We start from the raw sequence: 22299 nt of genomic DNA on the forward strand, positions 1-22299 counted from the left end.
CAAAGACAATGAGAGAGGAGAGAGAAAGAGAAAGAAAGAGATTTTGACCTATTCAAAGTCATGGGGCTAGTGTCTATATTTAGAAAAGTGATAGAAAGTGAAACATGGTCATGTTCTTCTAATGGTGAAAAATAGAAAATATGACTGGAATTTACTAAAAATTGGATATGTATAGGTTATGATATTATGTGTATGGATGTAATAATAAGAAGATAAAAGTACATATGGTTAGATGAGTTTGCTATTAAAATCTGTTTTTTTTTTTGTTTCCCTTCATCTGCCACCATTTCTCTTTTGCTCATATACATCATTAACAAGTTCTTGGATTCGAAGCAATAACCATAAACTTAACAAGGTTTATTTTTAGGGTTATACTTTCTCATTTACAGACTAGATTCCAAAGCAAACTAACATGCATAATGGAAAACAAACCTAACCTTGTCGAACACCGAACCTTCCTAGGATTTTGGCCTGTTGGGGAAGAAATATGTGAGTTTGTAAATGGTGCTAGACATGGGAACTAAAGGAAAACAAATACAATTGTTAATTTATTTCTTCTTCTTATGGCTTATTTGACTTAGGATGTGAGACAAGCTTCCATGATGTATACGAGTCTGAAACCAGAAAAACAAAGAACGATACAAGCTGGTCAAAAGAATAACAAATGCAACAAATTTTCCCGGTGGGTTGGTTTGCATGGTTTGCAGTTGCACTGAGCTTGGAACATAAGAAGAGCACACATGTGGGCGGCAGAACTGGTCGGTCATAAATCCAAAATTTTCAAGATACTCATGAGCTTTTCCCATATTCACAGATATGAAGTATCCATCTTGTCCAATTATGTTGGTTTTTTGGTTGCGCACTATCCCTTCTTTATAACTCTCTATATCAACAACCACAAAAATTTTCTTCTCTTCGTCAATGAAGAAACTCCCAGCTTGATTACCATCCATACAACCGTACGTGATCCTCAAGAACTTGCTCCACGAAATCTCACATGGATCAATCTTATTTGTGCCCAAATGTTTAATGCGTAATCAGAAATCAGCCAGCTTTGATGTAATACCGCGAGGTGCTTTTCTCTGACACAAGATATAGAAATTTTTTTATATAAACCATGAGATTTAAACGGAAGAGGCAGCGGCTTTCAAATCTCTATGTTATAAAATCAAAAGAGAGTATATACTCAATATCGTTCCTCCTATCCTTATTTTCTCTTCAGCCAAAAAATAAGTATGTCTCTTCAAAGACACACCACGTTGATAATGATTAATATACCAGTCTGGATTGAAATTAGAAACCTTCCATGCATGAATTAGAGCTCAAATCGTAGATTTCATACCCAAAAACCAAATACTCACCAAAAATCCTCAATTTGTAGTTACTGTTCTTGTCATACCCAATAGGATAGTTTTCTAACATGTGGAACTGTTTCTTGGTTGGCGCCACCTCGTTTGCCCCAAATAAGGATTCCACACCAAGAACCTTGACTTGTCTTTGGTGACGCATAGCAATAAGCCTTCACACTGAAATGAGAGATCTCTACTTGGTCAAATACACTTACTTGCTTTATAGATGGATGAACGAAGTTTTCTTTCTTCGGATTCCTTGGAGATCAAACTTCTGTGAGCAAACCTTAAAATTCTTCATCATGAACCCTAGAAACTGCTTCCTTCTTTTTTTTTTTTTTTTTTTTTTGCTAACCGAGTATCCTGGCCCCACCGAGGTGGTCCAGACTAGAGACCGAAGTGAGCAAGGACGCTGCCAGGGCGTCACCATGTGGCTCACCGTGTAACGGTCTTCGGTCTCGGATGCTGCAGCCCATATGTAAATTCTGCAGTGGCCAAGGCTCGAACCCAGGGGCGGGCACTCCAGCTGGAACCCAACTGCTTCCTTCTTGCTGCTGATTAACATAAAACCTGAGATTTAGAGATAGAGTTCCAATTTTTGCAAGTGGATGGCACTGCGCTTAGGGATGTCAATGGAACCCTAGAGAATATCTCCTTTGTCATATCTTCGGGAAGATCAGACATAATTTTGTCAGAAGTTGCAAACTAAGGTACAATCTTTTTATGTGTCACCAATTTATATAACGGCGGCGTTGCTATTGCTTCTTGTTTCGTAGATGAAGAAGGCTTGTATTGTGAATCTGGAAATTTTCTTATAGGATTCTAAGCTAATTTAATTTTAAATATTGATTAAAATAAAATTAAAGCACTTAAATTTTAACATATGTCATTGAAAGTAGGCTAGAGCTTATAGCTGTACATCCAATAGGAAATACTATGGAAATTTAAGATAGTGAGGTCGAATGAAAAAGTGTAACCTGATCTGCATTGGTACTCCCAATCAAGAGAACTCTATCGAACAAAGATTAAGGGCAACAAAATCTTGATAATAGTATTAACATAACTACTAATCTTTCTTTACCACATCAATAAAGAGAGAAAAACATCATGAATGACTAATTTTTGAAGGGTTCTGTGGAAAGATGAAGACTATAAACTATGTAAGTGAAGAAAACCATTCAAACTGATATATGAGGAAATAACGTAGGTCTAGATAAGAAAAAAAAGTCAAATGCTTCAAATCGTGCTGCTGCTCTAGCATGATCGTTATATTCCTCGATACTACGCGGAGGGAAAAGATAGTGCCTACGAGCTTATAGTTTATAATACAATCTGCATTTCACATATTGAAAAGCGAACGACACTAGAATTAGATTCTTATTAAACTTGCTACTCCCAATCAAGAGAACTCTATGTCTCTATCCAACAATGATTTTTTTTTTTTTTGTCAAACCCCCAACAATGATTAAGGGCAACAAAATCTTGCTTAAAGAGAGTTACGCAATCTATAAATCTTTTGTTTCAAAATAAAAAGTTGATAATTGATGTAACTAATTTTTCATTTACCACACCAATAAAAAGAAAAAAAGTAAAAGAAAAAAATCATGAATAACTAATTTTGAAGAGTTACGTTCCCGAAAAAGGAAGACTATAATTTCTATCCAGGTCAAGAAAACCAGTCTTGACCAAATCAGATCATGAATATCTCCTACTTCCACATGAACTCTTGCACTGATCACATCTAACAACTAGTATAATTTAAGTTAATGGCCAAGTTTGATTACATATCCAAGTGACATGAACAAAGAGGCTAAAACGTTCAAAAGCCGAATTATTTATTAGATGATATATAGCAAACACACAAATTAATAGTTTTCCGAAGATGCATGTTTGATGCAAATTAAGTATTGTACATAGAACTAATTAATTTTCACCTTCTTCTGATTTTACCGGTTGGTTGGTTTGTAGTTGCACTGAGCTTGGAACATAAGAAGAGCACACAAGTGGACCACATAATTCACTGATCATATATCCATGCTTGATACGTCTCCCAATATACCGAGTCTCTCCAATATTCACAGATTTGAAGTATCCATCTGGTCCAAGTATGTGGGCACTTTGGTTGCGACCGGTCAAGATCCGTATTTCATAGACAACAACAACAACTTTCTTTTCTTCATCAATGAAGAAACTCCCAGGTAGAATATCACCCATACACCAAGAGGTTAATCTCAAGAACTTGCTCCACGAAACCTCACCAGGATCAATTTTTTTCGTGACCCAAATCTCCAATGCTTGACCCATCACCCAGCTGTAATGTAATACAGCGAGCTGCTCTTCTCTGACACAAGATAACACCAATTTATCTGAATAATAAGATTTAAACGGCAGGGGCAGCAGTTTACGAAATCTCTCTGTTGTAAAATCAAAAGAGAGTATACAATCTATATTATTGTTTGTTCCACCTATTCTTATTTTCTCTTTTGCCAAAAAATAAGTATGTCCCTTCAAAGACACACCACGTTGGTAGTGATCTATCCGCCAGTCTTGATTGTCATTAGAAACCTTCCATGTATTAGCGCTCAAATCGAAGATTTCATACCCAAGAACCATGTAACCGCTTTTATAGTCACCTAAAATCCTCAAGATTTTGTGTTTACGGTTCTTGTCATATCCAAGAGCATATTGGTCTCCACTTAGGAAAGTGTTTCTTGGTTGAATCCACCTAGTTTGCCCCAAATAAGGATTCCATACCAAGAGCCTTGACTTGTCTCTGGTGACGCACAGAAGTAAGCCTTCACACTGAAAGATTTGAGATATCTTTACTTGGTCAAGTACACTTACTTGCTTTATAGATGGGTTAACGAAGTCTGCTTCGTTTTGGATTCCTTGGAGATCAAACTTCATCGAGCAAACACTAAAATCCTTCATCATGAACCCTAGAAACTGCTTCCTTCCTGCGGCTGATTCGCATAAAACCTGAGACTTAGAGATAGAGTTCCAACTTTTGCAAGTGGATCGCACTGAGCTTAGGGATGTCAATGGAACCCTAGAGAATATCTCTTTTGTCAAATCTAGTGGAAGATCAGACATCGTAGTCATTTTTTTTCCGAAGTTGCAAACTAGGGTACGATATTTTTAAGTGTCGCCGATTTATATAACGGCGGCGTTGCTATCTTTATTGCTTGTTGTTTAATCTTGATGGAATTTTTCCAATAGGATCCTAAGCAAATTAATATTTAATATTAATATTTTGTAATTTAGTTTTTTTTTTAACGATGTATCTATCTATATTATTATTTGAGAACTGAATTTGTTTATTTGTCATGTTCTTCTTGATTTTAGGATGAGTCATTAAACAATTTTAATTTGACTAATCAAAGTTTTAATATCTAATAAATAAATTATATTATATAATTCATTATTTAACTGATTACAATCTAATATTATAAAAATATCTCAAAAATAAATGGAAAAAAATTTCGAAAAAGAAGATAATTCCATGTATTTATTTTGTTTTTATCTACATCTTTATTTCTTATTTATTTATTTTTATAATTAGTATTATATATACACATATCATAATTAGATTTATCATTATATTAAAATATTATAAATAGTTTTATACAAAATAAAAAAATTTGATTTATATTTGTTTGTAAACATAATATGTCATGGCATATTTTCAAAAATTATTAAATTTATTTTAGTATTAAAATACTAAAAAGAAGTATATAAAAAATAGCAATAAGTTTGATTTATATTTTTTTGTTAACCTGATTTTTCTGATATTTTCATTTTTATTCTTATCATTCATTTGCAAGAATAACTTGTATTTGTTATTTAAGTTAAAAATTTAATATTTCTTTGTTTTTATATTTATTAAATATTTATTGTTATCAATTATCATCCGGTTGCAAGAATAACTTTCAAAAATGAATACTTTCAATATATATATATATTTACAACAAGTACCTTATATTTATGAAAATTTAAAATTTACTTTATTTACTTTTAATTTTCAAGAGTTTCAAAGAATTATAACTTTTTTAAAATTAAAATTTCCTTAAAAGACTATTATGTAAATAAAAATGTGATTCTATTATTTTTATAAAAACTGTATTTTCCAAAATATTTGTCTTAGTTATAATTATTAAAGTTTGAAGGTTAAAAGACGATTTGAAAATAACAAACTATGATTTACAATTAAGAAATATTATTTTATAGGAAAATAGTAATCCCTATTTTAAAGTAAAAAAACTATGGATTGACTATAGCTTGTTATTCTCTATTATAGCATTAAGAAATAAAACAACAATAGATAAGAAATGTTCTTATTTTATACATTACATATTAATGTTTTGTTTGTCAACATAATTAATTTATAGGAAGTATTTTACAATATAATTAATTAATCATACATATATCAATATTCTTATATAAAAAATATTTTTTATTATTTATATATCTATAAAGTAAGAAGTAGAAATTAAATTTTTTGGTCATTTTTTTTTTTTGTTGAGATCTTTTTGTGACAAAAACTTTTTTAAAAGTTGTTTAAGAATTGTCTTAATTGAAATGATTTTCTTTCCTTTTTTTTTTCTACCACAATTAATTTCTTACTTTAAAAGTTAATAACAATCAATAGAATTCTATTAATGAAAATCTACGTAAAGTATTTGACAAAATTTGTTAAATCTAGTTAACTTGTAAAATTCTCTCAACTATTAAAATCATCAAATTCCACATAAATTCATGTTCCAATAACCCCCTAAAGCTGAGTTTGGTTTAACATTTTTGTGCTTTTGATTTATTTTGAGATATTGTAGTTTTTGCTAATTCTTAGAATTTGGTTTAATAACATCACTTTATATTAACAATTATATATTTGTTTATTTAAATATATCATTGTTTATAAATCTTATATAATAAAAATGTGTTCAAGATAAAAACATATTTTAAAATACAAGATATTAATGTTGTTATCCAAAATAATGCTTTAATATCAATAAAATTAAGAAATTGAAACATTCATAAAATAGTATAAATATAATATTTTATTTAATTTTTCATCTTTAAACTAATAGTATATTTATTAATAAATATTTATTAAATAAATATGCCCGCATGTGCGGGAAAAACTCCTAATACTTATATTATTACAAACTATAAAAATATTACAGACGATTCTATAATTATACATGATTTATGAGAATACAAGTCTGGCTATATATATTTTAAATAAATATTTTAAATAAAAAATCAGTTTGATGAAAAAAAACAAAAAAACAAAAAAACAAATATATATATATATATATAAAGCATTTAAAAATTAACATGTGTCTGTAAAATATCTAATGCATATCCAAAATTTTAAATTGGAAAATTTACCAGAATAGATGAAAAACACACTTTTTGTCGAGACAATATAAAGTCAACCTTAGTTTGTCCCTATAATAGGTTAAATATGTTTAAATATTAAAAATGTATTACAAATAAAAAGAAATAAAAATTTAAAATAAATTTTCGATATAAAAACAGAATCAAAACAAGAAAATCTTCAAGATATTCATCATAGAAGAAGAGTTTGTGAAAATCATAAGAAAACTATAAACATCATGTTTTGATAAAAATAAGTGCTTATTACAAATTTTTTTTGACAAGAAAATCGCAGGTACACATTTTAGAAAAGTAAAAAGATTGTTAAAAAATTTTACAATATTTTGTAACTGGGTTTTCGGAAATATGATTATTCTTTCCCGTAGAATACAGCTTCTACACTGTGTAAAGAACATATAACTAATCCGTAAGCAGATTCTACCATATAAATATCAGGTTAAACTTCTTAAAGATACATAAAACTAAAAGAAAACATTAATCAAATTTTAGATATATAAATCTAAAAAAAAAATTAGAATTTAGAAACAAAACAAATCTAAAATCAAATATAAAAATTCGACTTTTTATAGTTTTGTTGCTTACAAAAATTTACATTTATTTTAATACAAATTAAAAGCTCATGATCCAACCTACTTAAGTTTTTCAACTAATCAACACATATTAATAGCTGATAGCCTGATAATAAAAACCCCATGAGAAGCATTTTACATATAACTGATCAACCCTAAGACGTAAGATTTTAAATCTATGGTAATCATAACAAAATTTTGATGACAGCATTTCATTTTTTATTTTTTCAGAATAAGCATTTTACTATTAAAAATATTTTTATTTTATTAATTTTAAACACCAAAAATTAAAGCTAAATCTAAAACAGCCATTTGAGTTTTAAAACAAAAAAACAAAAATCTACTACAAAATCAAAACTAAAAACTAAAAGCCAAAATATAAAAAACAAAATTCAAAATATAAAAACTAGCAAAACAATCATCACCTAAATCAATAACAACAAATTACAAAACATAAAGAAAAAACTTTAAATCTACTTATACTATTGAATAACATCCCCTTAGATTTATTCTTTATAAAAGGTCGATTTAATGAAAAATAAAGTTCACTCGTGCTTTATTATTTGATTGAAATATTTACTACTAATATGAACTCCATGCTTCGCATGGGAATATTTTTTCATACAAATAAAATATAATTGGATAGTATGGATAGTTGCACCTTATTGAAGAACACACAAAAAATCCAAATTTCAGTTTTTTCAAACATTTTATAAAATTATATATATCGAGAAATACTTCAAAAAATTACCTTAGAAAATATTAAAATCGTCCATGAATTCGATTGTCTGCCTGCCTATTAGTTCTTGCAGTCAAGAGGGATGCAGTAGATTGAAAAATATTTTCATGTTGTTTTGATATATCAAATATTTGAAAGAAAACAATGTGTATTGAAAAAACTACAGTAATATAAACATGTAGCTGCTAATACCTCTGTCAATTTTGTCTCCCATGATCCGATCATCCCCATGACAATACTGAGTTTTCCATCTTAACGCTTATGTTAATCTCGCCCATACAACCGTAGGTAAACCAATTTTCTTTCTTAATATCTGAAAGATTAAACAATAGAGAAAAACTATCAAATTGCTCACTATAGTATGTTGAAGGATTTTTTTCAATCTACCTTTTAATGTAAAACATATTAGTACAATTGGAAAAAGTTCAAAAATATGATCTTTTCGTAGTGAAATAATGGAAAACAGTTTACCTTTTATCAAAAGCTCTTCTTCTGCATTTTTTTTTTTTTTGGTTTAAACTTCTTCTGCATTTGTGTTTGTTTTATCTTTCTTTTCTTCCTTTCTCCTTTTCATCTAAAATATGTTTGCTCTAGTCAAAGCTCCAGCAATTAAGATCTACTATTGAACCTTCCTAACTTAAACTGGCTCCGCCGATGCCAACGAAACTGTACAAAGAAAGGAGATAGCATCACTGGTAATCTAAACACTGACTCGAGACATCAACACAACTCCAGTTATGAATTACGATTTTGAAATAGAGAAGAGCATGGGCAAAGAGGAAGAATCTGCTTTTGATCGATTGAAAGCTTCTCTGATATTTGTTTATGGAATCTGAGAGATGTTACAGTAAGGAAAAGAAAAAGAAAAAGATCATGCGCAAAGAAGAAGAATCGAAGGTTTTGGATTATTTGTTAAAATTGTTATACGGTTTAAGTCTTCTCCTAGGCATTATTTTATTTAATTACTTTTTTCTTAAATTTTGTAAACACTTTACGTGGCAGAATATGATTTGTCAGGCGACTTGCGCTTTAATATATAAGAGATATTTAAGTTGAAGGTTAGTTTTTACAAAAATTTGACATTAAACTCAAACACATACAATTCATAGCGAGGAGCGGACCAAGAGATCAACGTACCGTGTCTCGTGCCCCATCTAATTTTTATTTTCTTCAACAATTATTATAAAATCTATAGAAATGTTCCCAACCCAAAATTTAAATATATAAAAAAAAATTTGCCCTCAACAACGTTTGTTTCTAGAATCGCCCTTGTTCATAGCTACAGAAGTGATAGCTAGACAGAGAGAGAGCTCATACTAATTAATTAATAGATTTTTTGTGGTATATTTGGTGGTTCGAAATGAACTATAGATAGTTTCTGGAGATTGGATTTGATAGCTAATTTTTTAGTTATATAACTTTCTTTTGGTTATGATAGGATTGTTGTCAAACTAATTGTTATATGTTGCATTATATAGACTAACGAACTTGATCTTTAATAAGTAATAACTCAAAAATGTGAAAATTTAAAATTTCATATATTAACCAACAGAAGTAATTGAAACGTGAGCTTCTTATCGAATAAATTTGGACCACGGAGATGAGAAGAGAAAACAAAGAACCAATTATTAAATGTAGTTTAATGGGATATATATATTTAAGTTAGTTTTATTTGCATCCGGATCCGTGGCGCAATGGTAGCGCGTCTGACTCCAGATCAGAAGGTTGCGTGTTCGATTCACGTCGGGTTCAAAATCCCGAACACTTCCGGATATTATTTTGCTCTAATTCAAGAGTTTTGCCTTTTTGCTGAATGCGTCAGATGATTGGGATTCGCTTAACCGAGGATTCAGACACGGTTTGATTCGGTTTTGTTTTAATCTAGCCTACCGTTACTTTATATTTGAAAAATATAGCTTTAGACAATTCTTTTCAGTATCCTCATATGAATCAAACGAATGTTGATTAATACAAGATTGCCAACATTTTTAAAAGCCTAAGCAATGTCGGTGAGAATTTGGGGTTTCCAGTCCACAGAAAACTTTCAGGCAAGCTTGATATATGCAGCCTGATAGTAGTCATGTGGCAGATAAGGGTCTCCAGAGCGTCGCAGCGGGAACTCCTCAAAGTTATGGTCTTTTGTACGTAAAACATTAACTGATTGGATTCAACTTACAAAGTTGTAGAACTTTTTTGGGTTTATTGGCGAGATAGCCATATTTGAAAGACAAATTAAAGAACTAACATTGATTTTGACATAATTTAATGTCAGACTTTTTGGTCTCAATCAACCCGGTTCTATCCCTTCACGTAACAGGTTGCCAGTTTCACTTCCAAATATAAGAGACGTGGTTTCTTTAAGGACACTTAATTATACGAAACATATATGACAGTTGTATTCAACACACGATGGAAAAGGAAATATTCTATTTCATTTCACGAACATAGTCAAGTACTATAAACACAATTAGAATCACAACCAACCTCCAACCCCAGCCAATCTCTAATCCTGAAATACTATACCTTAAACCAACCCACCTCGAAACCATAAAAATACTAACCCCTAGACCCAAATTCATAAACCCAAACCCAATGTAAAATACCTTTAATAAATTAAAATACAAAATAGTATATAATTAACTATTCTATTTCATCACGCCAATGTAGTATAGTACTAAAACTACCAGAATCATAACCAACCTTCAACACTGAAATACTAAACCCTAAACTAACCCACCTCAAATCCATAAATACTAAACCCAAAACCCGAATTCATAAACCCAAACCAAATGTAAAATATCTTTAATAAATTAAAATACGAAAATATAATAAATTTAACTGTTCTATTTCATCTCACCAACATAGTATAGTACTATAACCACCAGAATCACAACCAACCTCCAACACTGAAATACTAAACCTTAAACCAATCCACCTCAAAGCCATAAATACTAAACCCTAAATCTGAATTTATAAACCCAAACCCAAATGTAAAATATCTTTACTAAATTATAATACGAAAATAGTATAAATTTAATTGTTCTATTTCATTTCACCAACATAGTATAGTACTATAACCACAATCAGAATCACAACCAACCTCCGACCCTGAAATACTAGATCATGAACAAACCCACCTCGAAGCCCTAAATACTAAACCCTAAACCCGAATTCATAAACCCAAACTCAAATGTAAAATAACTTAAATAAATCAAAATACAAAATAGTATATAATTAATTGTTCTATTTCATCTAACCAACGTAATATAGTACTAAAATCACAATCAGAATCACAACCAACTTCAAACCCTGAAATACTAGACCGTAAACCAACTGAGCAAATCAAATGGAGGTGGCGATGTGAATCAAAGCGGTGTTGGAGACCATTCAACTTCTCTGAAAGTTACGGAGAGAAACAAAAAGAAAAGATGTGAAGAGATTAAAGCCACAAATTACTTTTTAAAGATAATAATTAACATTTTTATTTTTTTTTTTGCGTTCAGGTTGTACCGGTTGGAAAAAAGGGCACTATAGTATTATTATATAATTATAACGCCGTGTATATGTATGTTAGGAAAATTGGCTAGTCAATGCATTATACGTTTTTTCCTTGTTATACATGCCAATTACCCAACTTTTTTACAAGCATTATTGTATATTACATATAGAGTTTTGCTAAAAGTTATAGTCTTTGACAAGCAAACAAAAACAAATAAGTAAAAGTAGTGATTGTGGGATCACTTCACTAAATCAGACAAAAAGCAAACCTTATAAATACCACACTTACATATTAATGGGTCCTCTGTATTTGACATCTCTTACATCTATAAATGTCCCTTATTTTTACTTCACTGTAAGTTTGGACCCAAATCTTGTCTTGTTGAAAATTCTGCCATTGAAAATTTGAAATCAAAATCAAGTTATAACTTTTCCCCTTCATAGTCATTTAGCTATAAGAAATGTGTAAAAAAAGATGTCACATCCGTCTCTTCGAAATACAAGACATCTTTATCTATTTCAATCATTTTCCACACTTTATTGCATGTGAAAATATCATACTTTAGCTAAAGACCACAAAAACATTCAAATAATTATTCAACTTGTAGCCAGGTCATTATATATGGTCAACTCTAGAACATATTATTTTTAATTTCATTTTATTGACAATCCTGGGATATCTATACTATACTAAAAGTTCTTAAACTAGAGTTTTTAGAGTGTCCACGTAGGCATGGATATTCCAGCCACCCATAAGTTAAGAATGTGCCATGTCATCAGATACATTCTTGACTTGCTACTTGCCGATTAGCCTCCGTCGACGAACAAATTTTCTCGATTCACCTTCTCCCACAAACTGTTACATCTCTCACAATGCCCAATCGAAATCAATTCTGAAAACTGAAGAGAATATTATGGCTTCTCAATTACTTCACTGCTTGATGCTCATTATATAAGCTGTCCAGGATAGTGAGTTAAGATTCACCTCCTTATCACAAGAAAGCCAAACCGATAGCTGGTTCTGCCTTTCAGGAGAATCGGCCAAACTCTCAGAAGAACATCCAGTAGCTCCAGTAGCTGAGAACAGAAGCTGTGATCTCAGCTCCAGGTAAATTCAGAAATCGTATTAGGTTGTTCTGTTTCATTCGATTCTCTCGGCAATAGATGAAATCGTCTGAATATGTTGATGGAAACCCTATGTTGCCGACCGAATGACATCCATTGTTCATGTATCAAGTACTTTTAATTTTCCCTTACACAATCGTCAATTGTACTTTCTTATATTCTAAACTTTATTTTTTGATGACAGCAACAGTATGGTGCCAACACGTCACTCCATAGCTTATGATGATTACCTTCAGATCAGTCTTTGTAAGTGATTTTTTTTCATTCAGCAGGATGTGTGACATGCTTTCCACAGAAACCTCTCACCCCCTTGCTGAATTTATCTTCTTTCTTGACAACCATTGTCGACAATGGATTGACATGGAGAGAATATACATTAAGGTAAAGAGTATGCATAAGCTTGCTTCCACATCTTTCTCAGTCTCTCGCTCTATTTCTTCTGATTAGCTTATTGGTGAATTCTGAAGCTTTCTTGATTGGATCAGTGGTCGAGACGATAGAGAGCCTTGCATTGGAGACCACAAAGAGGCGTACCTATAAAATCTGTGTCTATACATTACTGATTACTCCCTGGGCTCTTTGAATATTTCCTCCATCCCTAAGTGTTGATTAAGAGACATACTTCTTGCTTCTCTTTGCTTAATTAATAACCATTTCCAGCTTTTTGTAGATATCCAAAGGAATCAGACAAAATCATGCTTGCGAAGCAGACTTCCTCAGGGTGATTAAGTTGCTTAACTAGACAATAAGAGTGGTGCTCGAGTATATGAATGATCCAAAGGTTGGTAGTTCTTTTCTCTGTCTTTTGTTTGTGTCTACAAAACGTTTTTAATGGTAGTTTTGTTTCATACAGGAACATGGAAAGAAGAGAGGAAATAATCTTCTTGCTTCTGTGCAAGTGATTGGAAGGTGCATATAAACAGTCTTTATTCTAAAAAATTACCGTTCATTTTGTTTCTTTTTAATGTCTCTTTTTTTCCTATAAAAAAATTACTTTCTACATTGGTGAAGTTTCTGCTCATGTGATCGTTATTTGCTGCTTCAGGGAGTTTTGAGTACTCCTTATGGAAGAACATTGATAGTCTCTGTCACTTCAGCTTTCACTGAACATTGATAATCCAGGTTCGTTGGCTAAGGATCCTGTCCATTTTTTTACTCTATTACAACGCTGTTACCGTAATGCCTCCCAGGACAACTTGGTCTTACTTTTTTTACAGCCCTTTTGGGTCCACTTGGTTCTTACAAGTTAAAATATTTAGCAATCGTCAATAGCAGAGCTGAACATTTGTTCGAAGTGATCAACTCGAGAGATGATGTGCTTAGGACGTGGATGAGACGGTGTATGTATCTCAGGTATGTGGAAGCTAGATTAGCGGATAGGATTCTCTATGCAGATGAGATATTGAAATATGGGTTTTGCTTGAATGTGATTAAGACTTCTTTATGTCCTTTGGAAGTTTTGAAGAATATGCAGGAGGAGGCTGTGAGGGATGATGATATTGTCTTCAAGGGTCTACCATCCACTGAGCCATTCTAGGTGTTCAATGGGATTAGTAAATACTGTAAGAAGAGGGTTACAACTCCTGGTATCATCTCTCTGGCCAAGGGTGTGAAAGCATAGTTTGAACCTCATCCTCCGATTGTTACTCATGCTTGAATGATCTAACGAGCATGTAAAATTACTTTTCATGTCTTCTTTATATGCTTGCTAGAATATATGAATGTTTGATGTCATCCTCCTTAGTATTTTCTTGACAGAGAGATTCTGTTTGTTATTGTTTTGATACTGTGTATGTTTGTTTCCATGACAGAGAGATTCACCAAAAATACCAGATCGCTTGATTGTGTGTAGTGGTTAGTAAGCATCATAGGCCGCTACTGTTTACCCAATGCATCCATGGCTAGCCACCTCTTCTTACTAAGAAGCGTCAGCCCCAATAAATGGAATTGTAAGGTTAGCTTCTTTGTAAGTTTCTCTTCGTGAATCCAATCTGAGGAGCGTAGATATGGGGAAAAATATAGCTCCAGATGCAGAGCTTCACTTTTATATAGGCAAAGACAGATTTGTGAGAATAACTCTTTACACCGAAAGGTCGGTAAGCTCATATACAACTCCTCAAGCTGTTCCTCAGTCTGTTATTTTTTTATTGCCTAAAGTAAATTACTTGTGCAGATTCTTCTGATGGCTTGCACACGGGTTAATGGCATCAACAAGCAAGGAAACATCACTATGCTAGATAAAAATGGAGGGGAGAAACATGTGGTGAATCTTCTGCAGAACAAAATAAAAAACAGAACCATCTTAATGTGGAGCATCTTTGCCTCACGTCTGTGTATTCCGTTCGACGTTGGCTAGCAGTGGCGGAAAGTTTTGTTCTATTACTTGGGTTTTAAGTTATCATTTGGCTGCTGGAACATGAGTTAAAAGAGACATTGTCATCTTCTTATATCAAATCCATGAAAAGACTATCAGGATTTACTGTGTTATGGGTAATTGTTATAGCTTTCAAGAAAATTATGAGATATTGTGTTCAAATGCATTTCAAAATAAGTGAAGAGATTCTAAGAAAATGTGCAGTTCTCTTATTTGGCTTTGGGCACCTTCTGATTTTTAGGAGTTTCTGCAAATAGCTGGCGAAAAAAAAGACTCTAGATGCCAATTTTCATGGCATGAGCATGACGCACATCAGTCATCAAACATCATTATAAGTGGCATTTCATATATATTTTGAAAACCCATTAGATTCTTTAATACTGTAAATAATAAGTTAGTTTTAAAAAACTCAAAAATTCTAAAACCAAAAACAAAGCTTGAAAGTTTGAACCAGTTGTTATTAACGATGTATTTTCATGGAATTCTATGAATAATTTTATCTAATGTCCTTGAAGTACTTCTAAATATGAATGATGAACTGGATTATAATTCAAAGTTAAAAAAAATGTTTTATTACACTCATTTCAAATTCGATATAGACATATTTATAATATGGCGACAATATATATATATATATATTAAATACAAAAATATTTTTCAAAATCCGGGCGTAGCCCGGAAGAATCTCTAGTAAACTATAATAAGTTTTTAATTTTCAAACTGCAAATGGTAATTAACCGATAAAGAGCTGTAAACTAAATTAATCATCACTTTAAAGAACGTGTTAATGTGTAATCAACGGTATCATATTATAAAGTTGTGGCCATGTGTGATATATTCATATATTTAATGCATGCCACCAAGCAGAGCGTGATGCGTCTCTATCGTTTGTTGGATCCCACTTGTGTGCCTGCATTAGATTGGATCTAATAAGAAAAAAAAGATTATAGGATTCGACCAAAAATAATAACAAAAAAATTATAGGTAAATAAAATTGATAATACATATATGTAGAGATCTTGACAAACAAAAAAATACATATATGTAGAGATCGATGCATTTATATTTTTGCATTTCCAATTTATGAATTAGGTTTATAAGCAAAAGTCATCCTGATGGAACGATCGAATCCAATGCATATCCTCCTCTTTACTTTATGCTTTTCATGTGCCACACATTTCATTATTAAGAGAACCCTCAATGGGGGAAGGGGTTCTAACCAAAAAATACTAATATAAATATATACATCCTTATATATATATATATAATTTTTTGAGTGATGGTTCCATATTCGTCATAGAGAAACTACAACCAAACAAACTTTTAGTTAACCAATAATCATGGTCTTTTTCTGAGCCCAAAAGAAAAACAGAAGGAAAGTACACAAATACATAATAAGTTAATCGAATATCTATATATAAACTTGCACCGTTTTGATTCTCCTTTGGTGACCATTCAACATATTATAAGACGCAGAACAAAATAAGAAAAGAAGCAACGATTATAAATAAACAAAAAACTAGATACGCAGGTATGTACCCATTTATATTAATATAGAAACTTAAATAGATTCATTATATGAGCAAAAGAATCTAACTAACCCTGCCAAGGCTTTGGATGAAGCTGATCGGAAGCAGAACCACTGATGCAATTCCCTAGACCGGCAAAACTTAGAATCTCATTATGAGATATTAACGGTCTTAACCCCAAGAAATCTCTCGTCAAACCCTCTTCTCCTCCTCCGCCACCGCTTTTATTCTTGTCTGATCCTGAAGTGGTTGTAGTATCAACGTTTGTCCTCAAGAACCCGCCGAATGTATCGTCGAAAGCTTCTTCTCCCCCGTTATGGTCAAACTCGGAGGCGTTGTAGTCTTGAAACAAAACTTGGTTGTTGTTGTTGTTGTTGGAGCTGATGAAGCCAGATGGAGATGTCATCATCGCCGCCATTGTTGTGGTGAGGTTATTATGATGAGCTGACCTCTCGGAGACTGTGGTTGGTGGTAATGGAGGTGTCTTTGTGGAACCCATTTGAGCTGCTTTCTGGAGCAATGCGGTGGCTGACATAGCCGGAGAAGCTGCAAGAGAGAACAAACCTCCTCCTCCACCATTACTAGGGTTAGGGTTTGAAGACGTGAGATCTTGCGGTTGAGGAGCAAGCCAAGGAGGGATGCTATGGTGGTGGTAATTGATGATTTGATCATTGCTTTGTTGCTGCTCTATCTTCATTGGAAAAGTATGAAGGTGGTTGCTGCTAGTGTTGCTATTATTAGTACCATTATGGTTGGTTTCAACGTAAAGGCTGTTGGTGATGTTGTGGGAAGAGGAAGAAGAGGAAGAGATGTTCAGGGTTGGTCGTGCTTGATGATGAGAAGAAGAAGAAGATTGTTGGATCATAAGAGGGTTTGGTTGATGATTCTGGTTTTGTGGTATGACTACTTCCCTTGCAGTCTCTTCGGCTAATGCTTCACAAAATGCTCTATGAGTTATGAAACTATCCCTCCTGTTTATTTACCAAACAACAAAACCATAATGTGATCAATAACAATGTTAATTAATATGAACAAATGGCACGTTGAGAGAAGCTATGTGGTCCAATCTAAACTGTGTAGCAATCACATATGTATTTGTAAGATGAGTGATTAATGCAATAAAAAGGAGAAATAAAAAGACTCATAATAGCTTTCTAAAGAGAGAAAAAAAGGAAGAAAAGTACCATGAACTAGTTGCATATTATAAATGAAGATTCTTTTGAGCTACCATTCTTGTCCTCTTTCAAATTAAATGAAATTACTCATATCAAAACAGAATACTTTGTACCATGTGTCCCTTTAGTTCTTACAACACCACAACATACCCAATTTAAAACCAGTATTAATTGTAATTACTATATATTCCAAAATCATTTAATTTATTGAAAGAAAATAAAAATTGGGTTGGTTTACCTAGAAAAGAGAGTGCCACAGTCACATCTGTATTCTTTGGTGCCACAAGTCTTAGAATGAGCCTTGCAATCTGATTGAACCGCATATTTCTTTGAACATTTGTCACATTTCCACTTCTTCTCTCCATGCTTTCTACAGAAATGCTTCTTGATTCCTGTCAAGTCACCGAGAGCTCGAGATGGGTCATGGTGGACACAGCTTGCTTCTGGACAAACATACACTTTCTTCCTTATCACTTCTTTGTTGGATCGTTGTTTTAGCTTCCATGGTAGATTGTGACCTCTCCTGTGAAGCTGTAGATTCTGGTCTCTTTGGAATCCTTTGTTGCATATCTCACACACGAATCTGTTTGTTGCCATTAGTGTTTTTGGTGATAAAGCAATCACTTCTGATTCCGGGTCTGAAATCAAGAATATTGAAAATTGAAACCATTGTCAGTAAACTAAAAGAATACTGACAAAAAGTTTCTGATAACGGGAAACTAACACTAACAAAGCTGCGATTTGTGTTTTAACTTAATATAGTAAATATTTTAGGAAAACAATAATTACCACGCACACGAAAAAATCCAACTATAAACGTCCTTAAAATCAGAAATTTCAAAGAAAATAGTATTAAAGTTGTGGTTTTTTCCTTTTGATCTAAAGTTTTTGTTTCTTTTCTTTGTTTAGAATAGAGATAATAAAGAGAACAAAAGGGTAAAAAGAATATTCTTTTTGGGAGAAGACCCATAATTTTCCAAGAAGATGACTGTATCAAATAATTGGAATAATGAATCAGTCCAAAACCAAGAAAAACGTTGTGTATTTTTCTTTTTATTCATTATTTTCACACGAACCTGGATTCCCTGGTTGGTTTCTCCTCTTCTTCTGAGGCTGAGATTCAGGAACACTGAACTGTTGTTGCTCTTCTTGTTGTTGATGATGAGGGAAGTAATTAGAACCACTTACTTCAGTTCTGTTTCCCGAAGAGACACTTGCTTGATCCCCAGAAGCTGATGTTAGATTCGACATATTCTCCTCTTGTTGTTGTACTTGCTGATGATGTAAGATGTCTTCGTTCATCATCACCAAAGCCTTAAGAGAAATAAAAAAAGGAACAAGAAAAAAAAATAAGAACAGACAAAAAGAAAATTTCAGATCTATATATATAAATAAATATAGACTTTTACTGATAAGAAAACGGAGACAAAGAGAAGATTTAACAGATACATACAAGAAATGAGCCCCTATATATATAATCCTAACTTCCTTCTTTGATTTTTGTGTGTATAAATATCTGTATCACTTCCTACTTTGGCTTCAACACAAGAGACAACCTCTATCCACTTTTCTGGCTCATATTTGCAATCAACAAATTAGTGTAAATGAAACAAAATAGAAGTAGCAACAAAATACTACACAGAAACATGATCAAGAATTTGACAAATTATTTTTGTAGAAAGCGCAGAAGAGGGAAGAAAGTCCAAAATACCTAGAAGTAGAAAGAGAGAGATTGTGGACAAGAGAAACTCTATTATCTTCGTTTCTCTGTGTATTTGAAACCCAGATATTCAAAAGTCATAAATAAAACAAAAATACAGAGAAAATGAAGAAGAACCCTACCGCTAAAGAAAAAATGGCATTTTCTGCTCTTTTTATATTTTTTTCTCTTACAAGCCAAGAGCAATCTGTCCTTTCTTTATCATTACCTGCAAATTTGTTTTCCGTATTTTTTCGGTTTTATTTTATTTCATAAGTTTCGAAGAATTGAAAAATATTATTTTTTTCTTTAAATCTGCCTAAAGAGTTATTTGCAATACTAGTTGTATTTTTCTACGTCTCTCGAGAAGCTGAACGTAGAATTATTCATGTAGTTCATTATTTTCTTTGGAATTATAAATTTCACTATTCTTCTTACTCTTTATGAATCAGAATTAGTACTTTATGTCACCGAGAGAAAAGTGTGAGACAAAAATACTTATTCACGGTCCACTTTAATAATTGCCGACCAAATTAGTGAATTAGAATATGAGTAATATTTTCTACCCTTTATTTAATCATAACTAATTTTTGATCGTTTGAGTTTAATTACTTTTACAGCTTTACACTGTCACTTACAGAAGTAAGCTATGATTGAGTCATTGATTAATATTTGAGGTTTTTGGCTAAAAAGGTTAACTTTCTATTGCATCTTCTTCTTTTTTAGATTTGATGCTTTTCATTTTAAGAAAAAAAAATCAGAGAGTTAACATTATATAGATTGCTGAAATGAAATTAAATGGAAGAGACATGTGAGTGCGGCATGCCCTAACCTACTTTAATTATGACCAAATAAATATACAATAATGGAGATTATGCATATATCTAGATTTCAATATAGTATACAGTTACACGGTGTGTATGCAATCGTGTGTATGATACAAACGTTGAAAATAAAATTGAATTGGAAACAAATGATAGAGAAATGGGAAATTTTCAACGTTCTAAAGGGCCGTCGAGCCAATAAAAGTCATGCAATATATGCAAATAATTAATTAATAAGAATAAAAAATAGTGGTAATAATTTGAAATGATATGTGAAGGCGATGAATAGCCAAAAACATATTATCCATTGACTGGTTTGTCAACACACTCGTGTTGTTTTACCTGAAATACAATTAAATTGTATAGCACTTCCAGCTTTCGTAATCCACTTTCAAGTAACTATATAATTTTAAAAAAAACTTATAGGAGATTAATTATTTAAACTGTTGAAATTAGAAATACGTGTCCCATGCGTTTTATTGGCATATAATTCATCTTATTTCATACTTTTAACTATATATATGTGGGGTGGTTGCCAAAAAACAAAAACTATATATGGGGTGGAATAAATTAGATTAGGGACTTAGGGGAGATGCATAACATCCATGTAAAACACAGAGTTAGGTCTTCATTTTTTCACCATATTGGGAAGAAGTTAGCTGAAATTGTTTTACTTATAGCATAATGTGGAAAGCAAAAAATACTAAAAGGAAATTTCAGAATTAAATGTCTACTCGAGTCACATATTGTCATTCATTTTGCTGACACCCATGCATCCAGAATACTACCTTTATAGTGTGAAAATAATTTGGCAATAGTAGTAAACACTAGTAAGCATATAACTATGATAATCATGTGCCCCTTGTCCATTTATTTATTTTTCTTATGAGGTGCTTGAAGCTTTACTACACGATACAAAAAAAATACCATACGTTGGCCGTCGTACAGTTAGTTGATTTTGCTAAACAATAGTTTGTGGTAAATCTTACATTTAAAAGGTAATCTGAATTACCACATAAATAGCGTGTTTCATCACCAGATCGAATGGATTGACTTAAAATTGTTTTAAAACAAAAAGAAGAATAAAAAAATTTCGTCCTTTGTCTTGTTCTTGTTTTATTCCACAGTTATTTAGCTTTTACCAATGTGATTTGTCCGATCCTCTTCCCAATATGAAACACCAGCTCACCCCCACAGTACATAAAACTAACTTTACCAGAAACACATTACATATCTAAAATGTGTTATCAAGGTAGTGTAATAGTACTAGTATTTATTTGGAATTTGAATATAACCTAATTATTTGATAAGAAAAGACTAATGGACCTCGTAGATCATCACACAATCTCCAGGTCGTATGAGATTTAAACTAACTAAAACTTCTCAAATATAAGCATCTTCATAATCACTCATAGGGAGAATTTTCAAAAAAGTATGTTGAAAAATGAACTCGTGAGATAGTCACATAGAACAATTTTTTTTAACTCATTGTCCATTTTCGGTAAACTAGAAGCAAAACAGTAAGGCCGACATGAAAATAAAATATTAGTTTAGACGAAAAAACTTGGACAGGCATGTATATGTTATTTTAATTAACTGTCCTGAAATTATGGGTCTATAAAAGATTATACGTCCCTATCTCCATGTCAGCTATGCATGAATTAGATTATACTAACAAAACATAATATTCTGACACCACATTAATAAACCTTTTCTAGATCACTAGAAAACATGCATGTGTTAACAAGTTTGGAGGATTCTAGTGACTGATTCCGATGAGACATGTGACAACAGATCTGATTCAACTAAAACGAAGTTCTAACTGATTTATTAATTGCTTACAAAGTGAAGGTCTTGGTAAGTAATTTTTCGAAATCGTGAGACGGACATATATGTAGTGTGCCAATGTTAATCACTACAGAAAAAAAAATCGAAAGGTAATGTTAAACCATTTAAAAAGAAAACTGGAAAGGTTTGAGAGTTACAGTGTATAGAGTCAATTAGTCACAGGTCTAGTT

The 22299-nt window shown here is 32.0% G+C and overlaps 2 protein-coding genes, 1 long non-coding RNA gene and 1 other non-coding gene across 16 annotated transcripts; 2 read left to right on the forward strand and 2 right to left on the reverse strand.

Annotated features, from left to right (window-relative positions):
- Window positions 1–1669: 1669 nt before the first annotated feature.
- Window positions 1670–12926, reverse strand: LOC103842529 (F-box/kelch-repeat protein At3g13680). 2 transcript variants are annotated; one of them, XM_018654910.2, is made up of 3 exons: window positions 8529–12926; window positions 8250–8370; window positions 1670–4312 (listed from the first exon to the last, which is right to left on the reverse strand). In XM_018654910.2, exons 2-3 carry the CDS (start codon window positions 8269–8271, stop codon window positions 3273–3275), a joined length of 1062 nt encoding a protein of 353 aa, XP_018510426.1. In that variant the 5' UTR covers window positions 8272–8370; window positions 8529–12926; the 3' UTR covers window positions 1670–3272. The 2 variants fall into 2 exon arrangements, with proteins under 2 accessions (XP_018510426.1, XP_033134583.1); XM_033278692.1 differs by having other exon boundaries at window positions 8250–12926.
- On the forward strand, window positions 9738–9809 carry TRNAW-CCA. Its single transcript has one exon. It is a non-coding gene; the product is annotated as a tRNA-Trp (tRNA).
- Window positions 12927–12937: 11 nt separating the features above from the next.
- On the forward strand, window positions 12938–16382 carry LOC108869916. 8 transcript variants are annotated; one of them, XR_004450806.1, is made up of 7 exons: window positions 12942–13461; window positions 13534–13589; window positions 13726–13802; window positions 13898–14033; window positions 14138–14353; window positions 14492–14772; window positions 14854–16382. It is a non-coding gene; the product is annotated as an uncharacterized LOC108869916 (long non-coding RNA). The 8 variants fall into 8 exon arrangements; XR_004450809.1 differs by having other exon boundaries at window positions 12943–13461; window positions 13956–14033; XR_004450793.1 differs by having other exon boundaries at window positions 12941–13461; window positions 13898–14353.
- LOC103842544 (protein indeterminate-domain 11) lies at window positions 15796–22138 on the reverse strand. 5 transcript variants are annotated; one of them, XM_018654849.2, is made up of 6 exons: window positions 19470–22138; window positions 19212–19328; window positions 18835–19072; window positions 17997–18396; window positions 16656–17554; window positions 15796–15964 (listed from the first exon to the last, which is right to left on the reverse strand). In XM_018654849.2, exons 3-6 carry the CDS (start codon window positions 19061–19063, stop codon window positions 15936–15938), a joined length of 1557 nt encoding a protein of 518 aa, XP_018510365.1. In that variant the 5' UTR covers window positions 19064–19072; window positions 19212–19328; window positions 19470–22138; the 3' UTR covers window positions 15796–15935. The 5 variants fall into 5 exon arrangements, with proteins under 5 accessions (XP_018510365.1, XP_033134571.1, XP_009117435.1 ...); XM_033278680.1 differs by lacking the exon at window positions 19212–19328 and having other exon boundaries at window positions 19470–19525; window positions 19601–22134; XM_009119187.3 differs by lacking the exon at window positions 19470–22138 and having other exon boundaries at window positions 19212–19450.
- Window positions 22139–22299: the final 161 nt, after the last annotated feature.

This window comes from Brassica rapa, chromosome A01 (assembly GCF_000309985.2).
Source record: "Brassica rapa cultivar Chiifu-401-42 chromosome A01, CAAS_Brap_v3.01, whole genome shotgun sequence".
Taxonomy (NCBI): Eukaryota; Viridiplantae; Streptophyta; class Magnoliopsida; order Brassicales; family Brassicaceae; genus Brassica; species Brassica rapa.

Bases quoted from the DNA above. Each gene is read 5' to 3' on its own strand.
- LOC103842529 (XM_018654910.2), bottom strand. From the start codon at position 8,271: ATGGGAGACAAAATTGACAGAG. The intron at 4,313-8,249 runs GTATTAGCAGCT...TATGCGAATCAG, and splicing joins GGGAGACAAAATTGACAGAG to CCGCAGGAAGGAAGCAGTTT.
- LOC103842544 (XM_018654849.2), bottom strand. From the start codon at position 19,063: ATGATGAACGAAGACATCTTACATCATCAGCAAGTACAACAACAAGAG. The intron at 18,397-18,834 runs GTTCGTGTGAAA...TCTTGATTTCAG, and splicing joins AAACCAACCAGGGAATCCAG to ACCCGGAATCAGAAGTGATT. The intron at 17,555-17,996 runs GTAAACCAACCC...GTAAATAAACAG, and splicing joins TGTGGCACTCTCTTTTCTAG to GAGGGATAGTTTCATAACTC.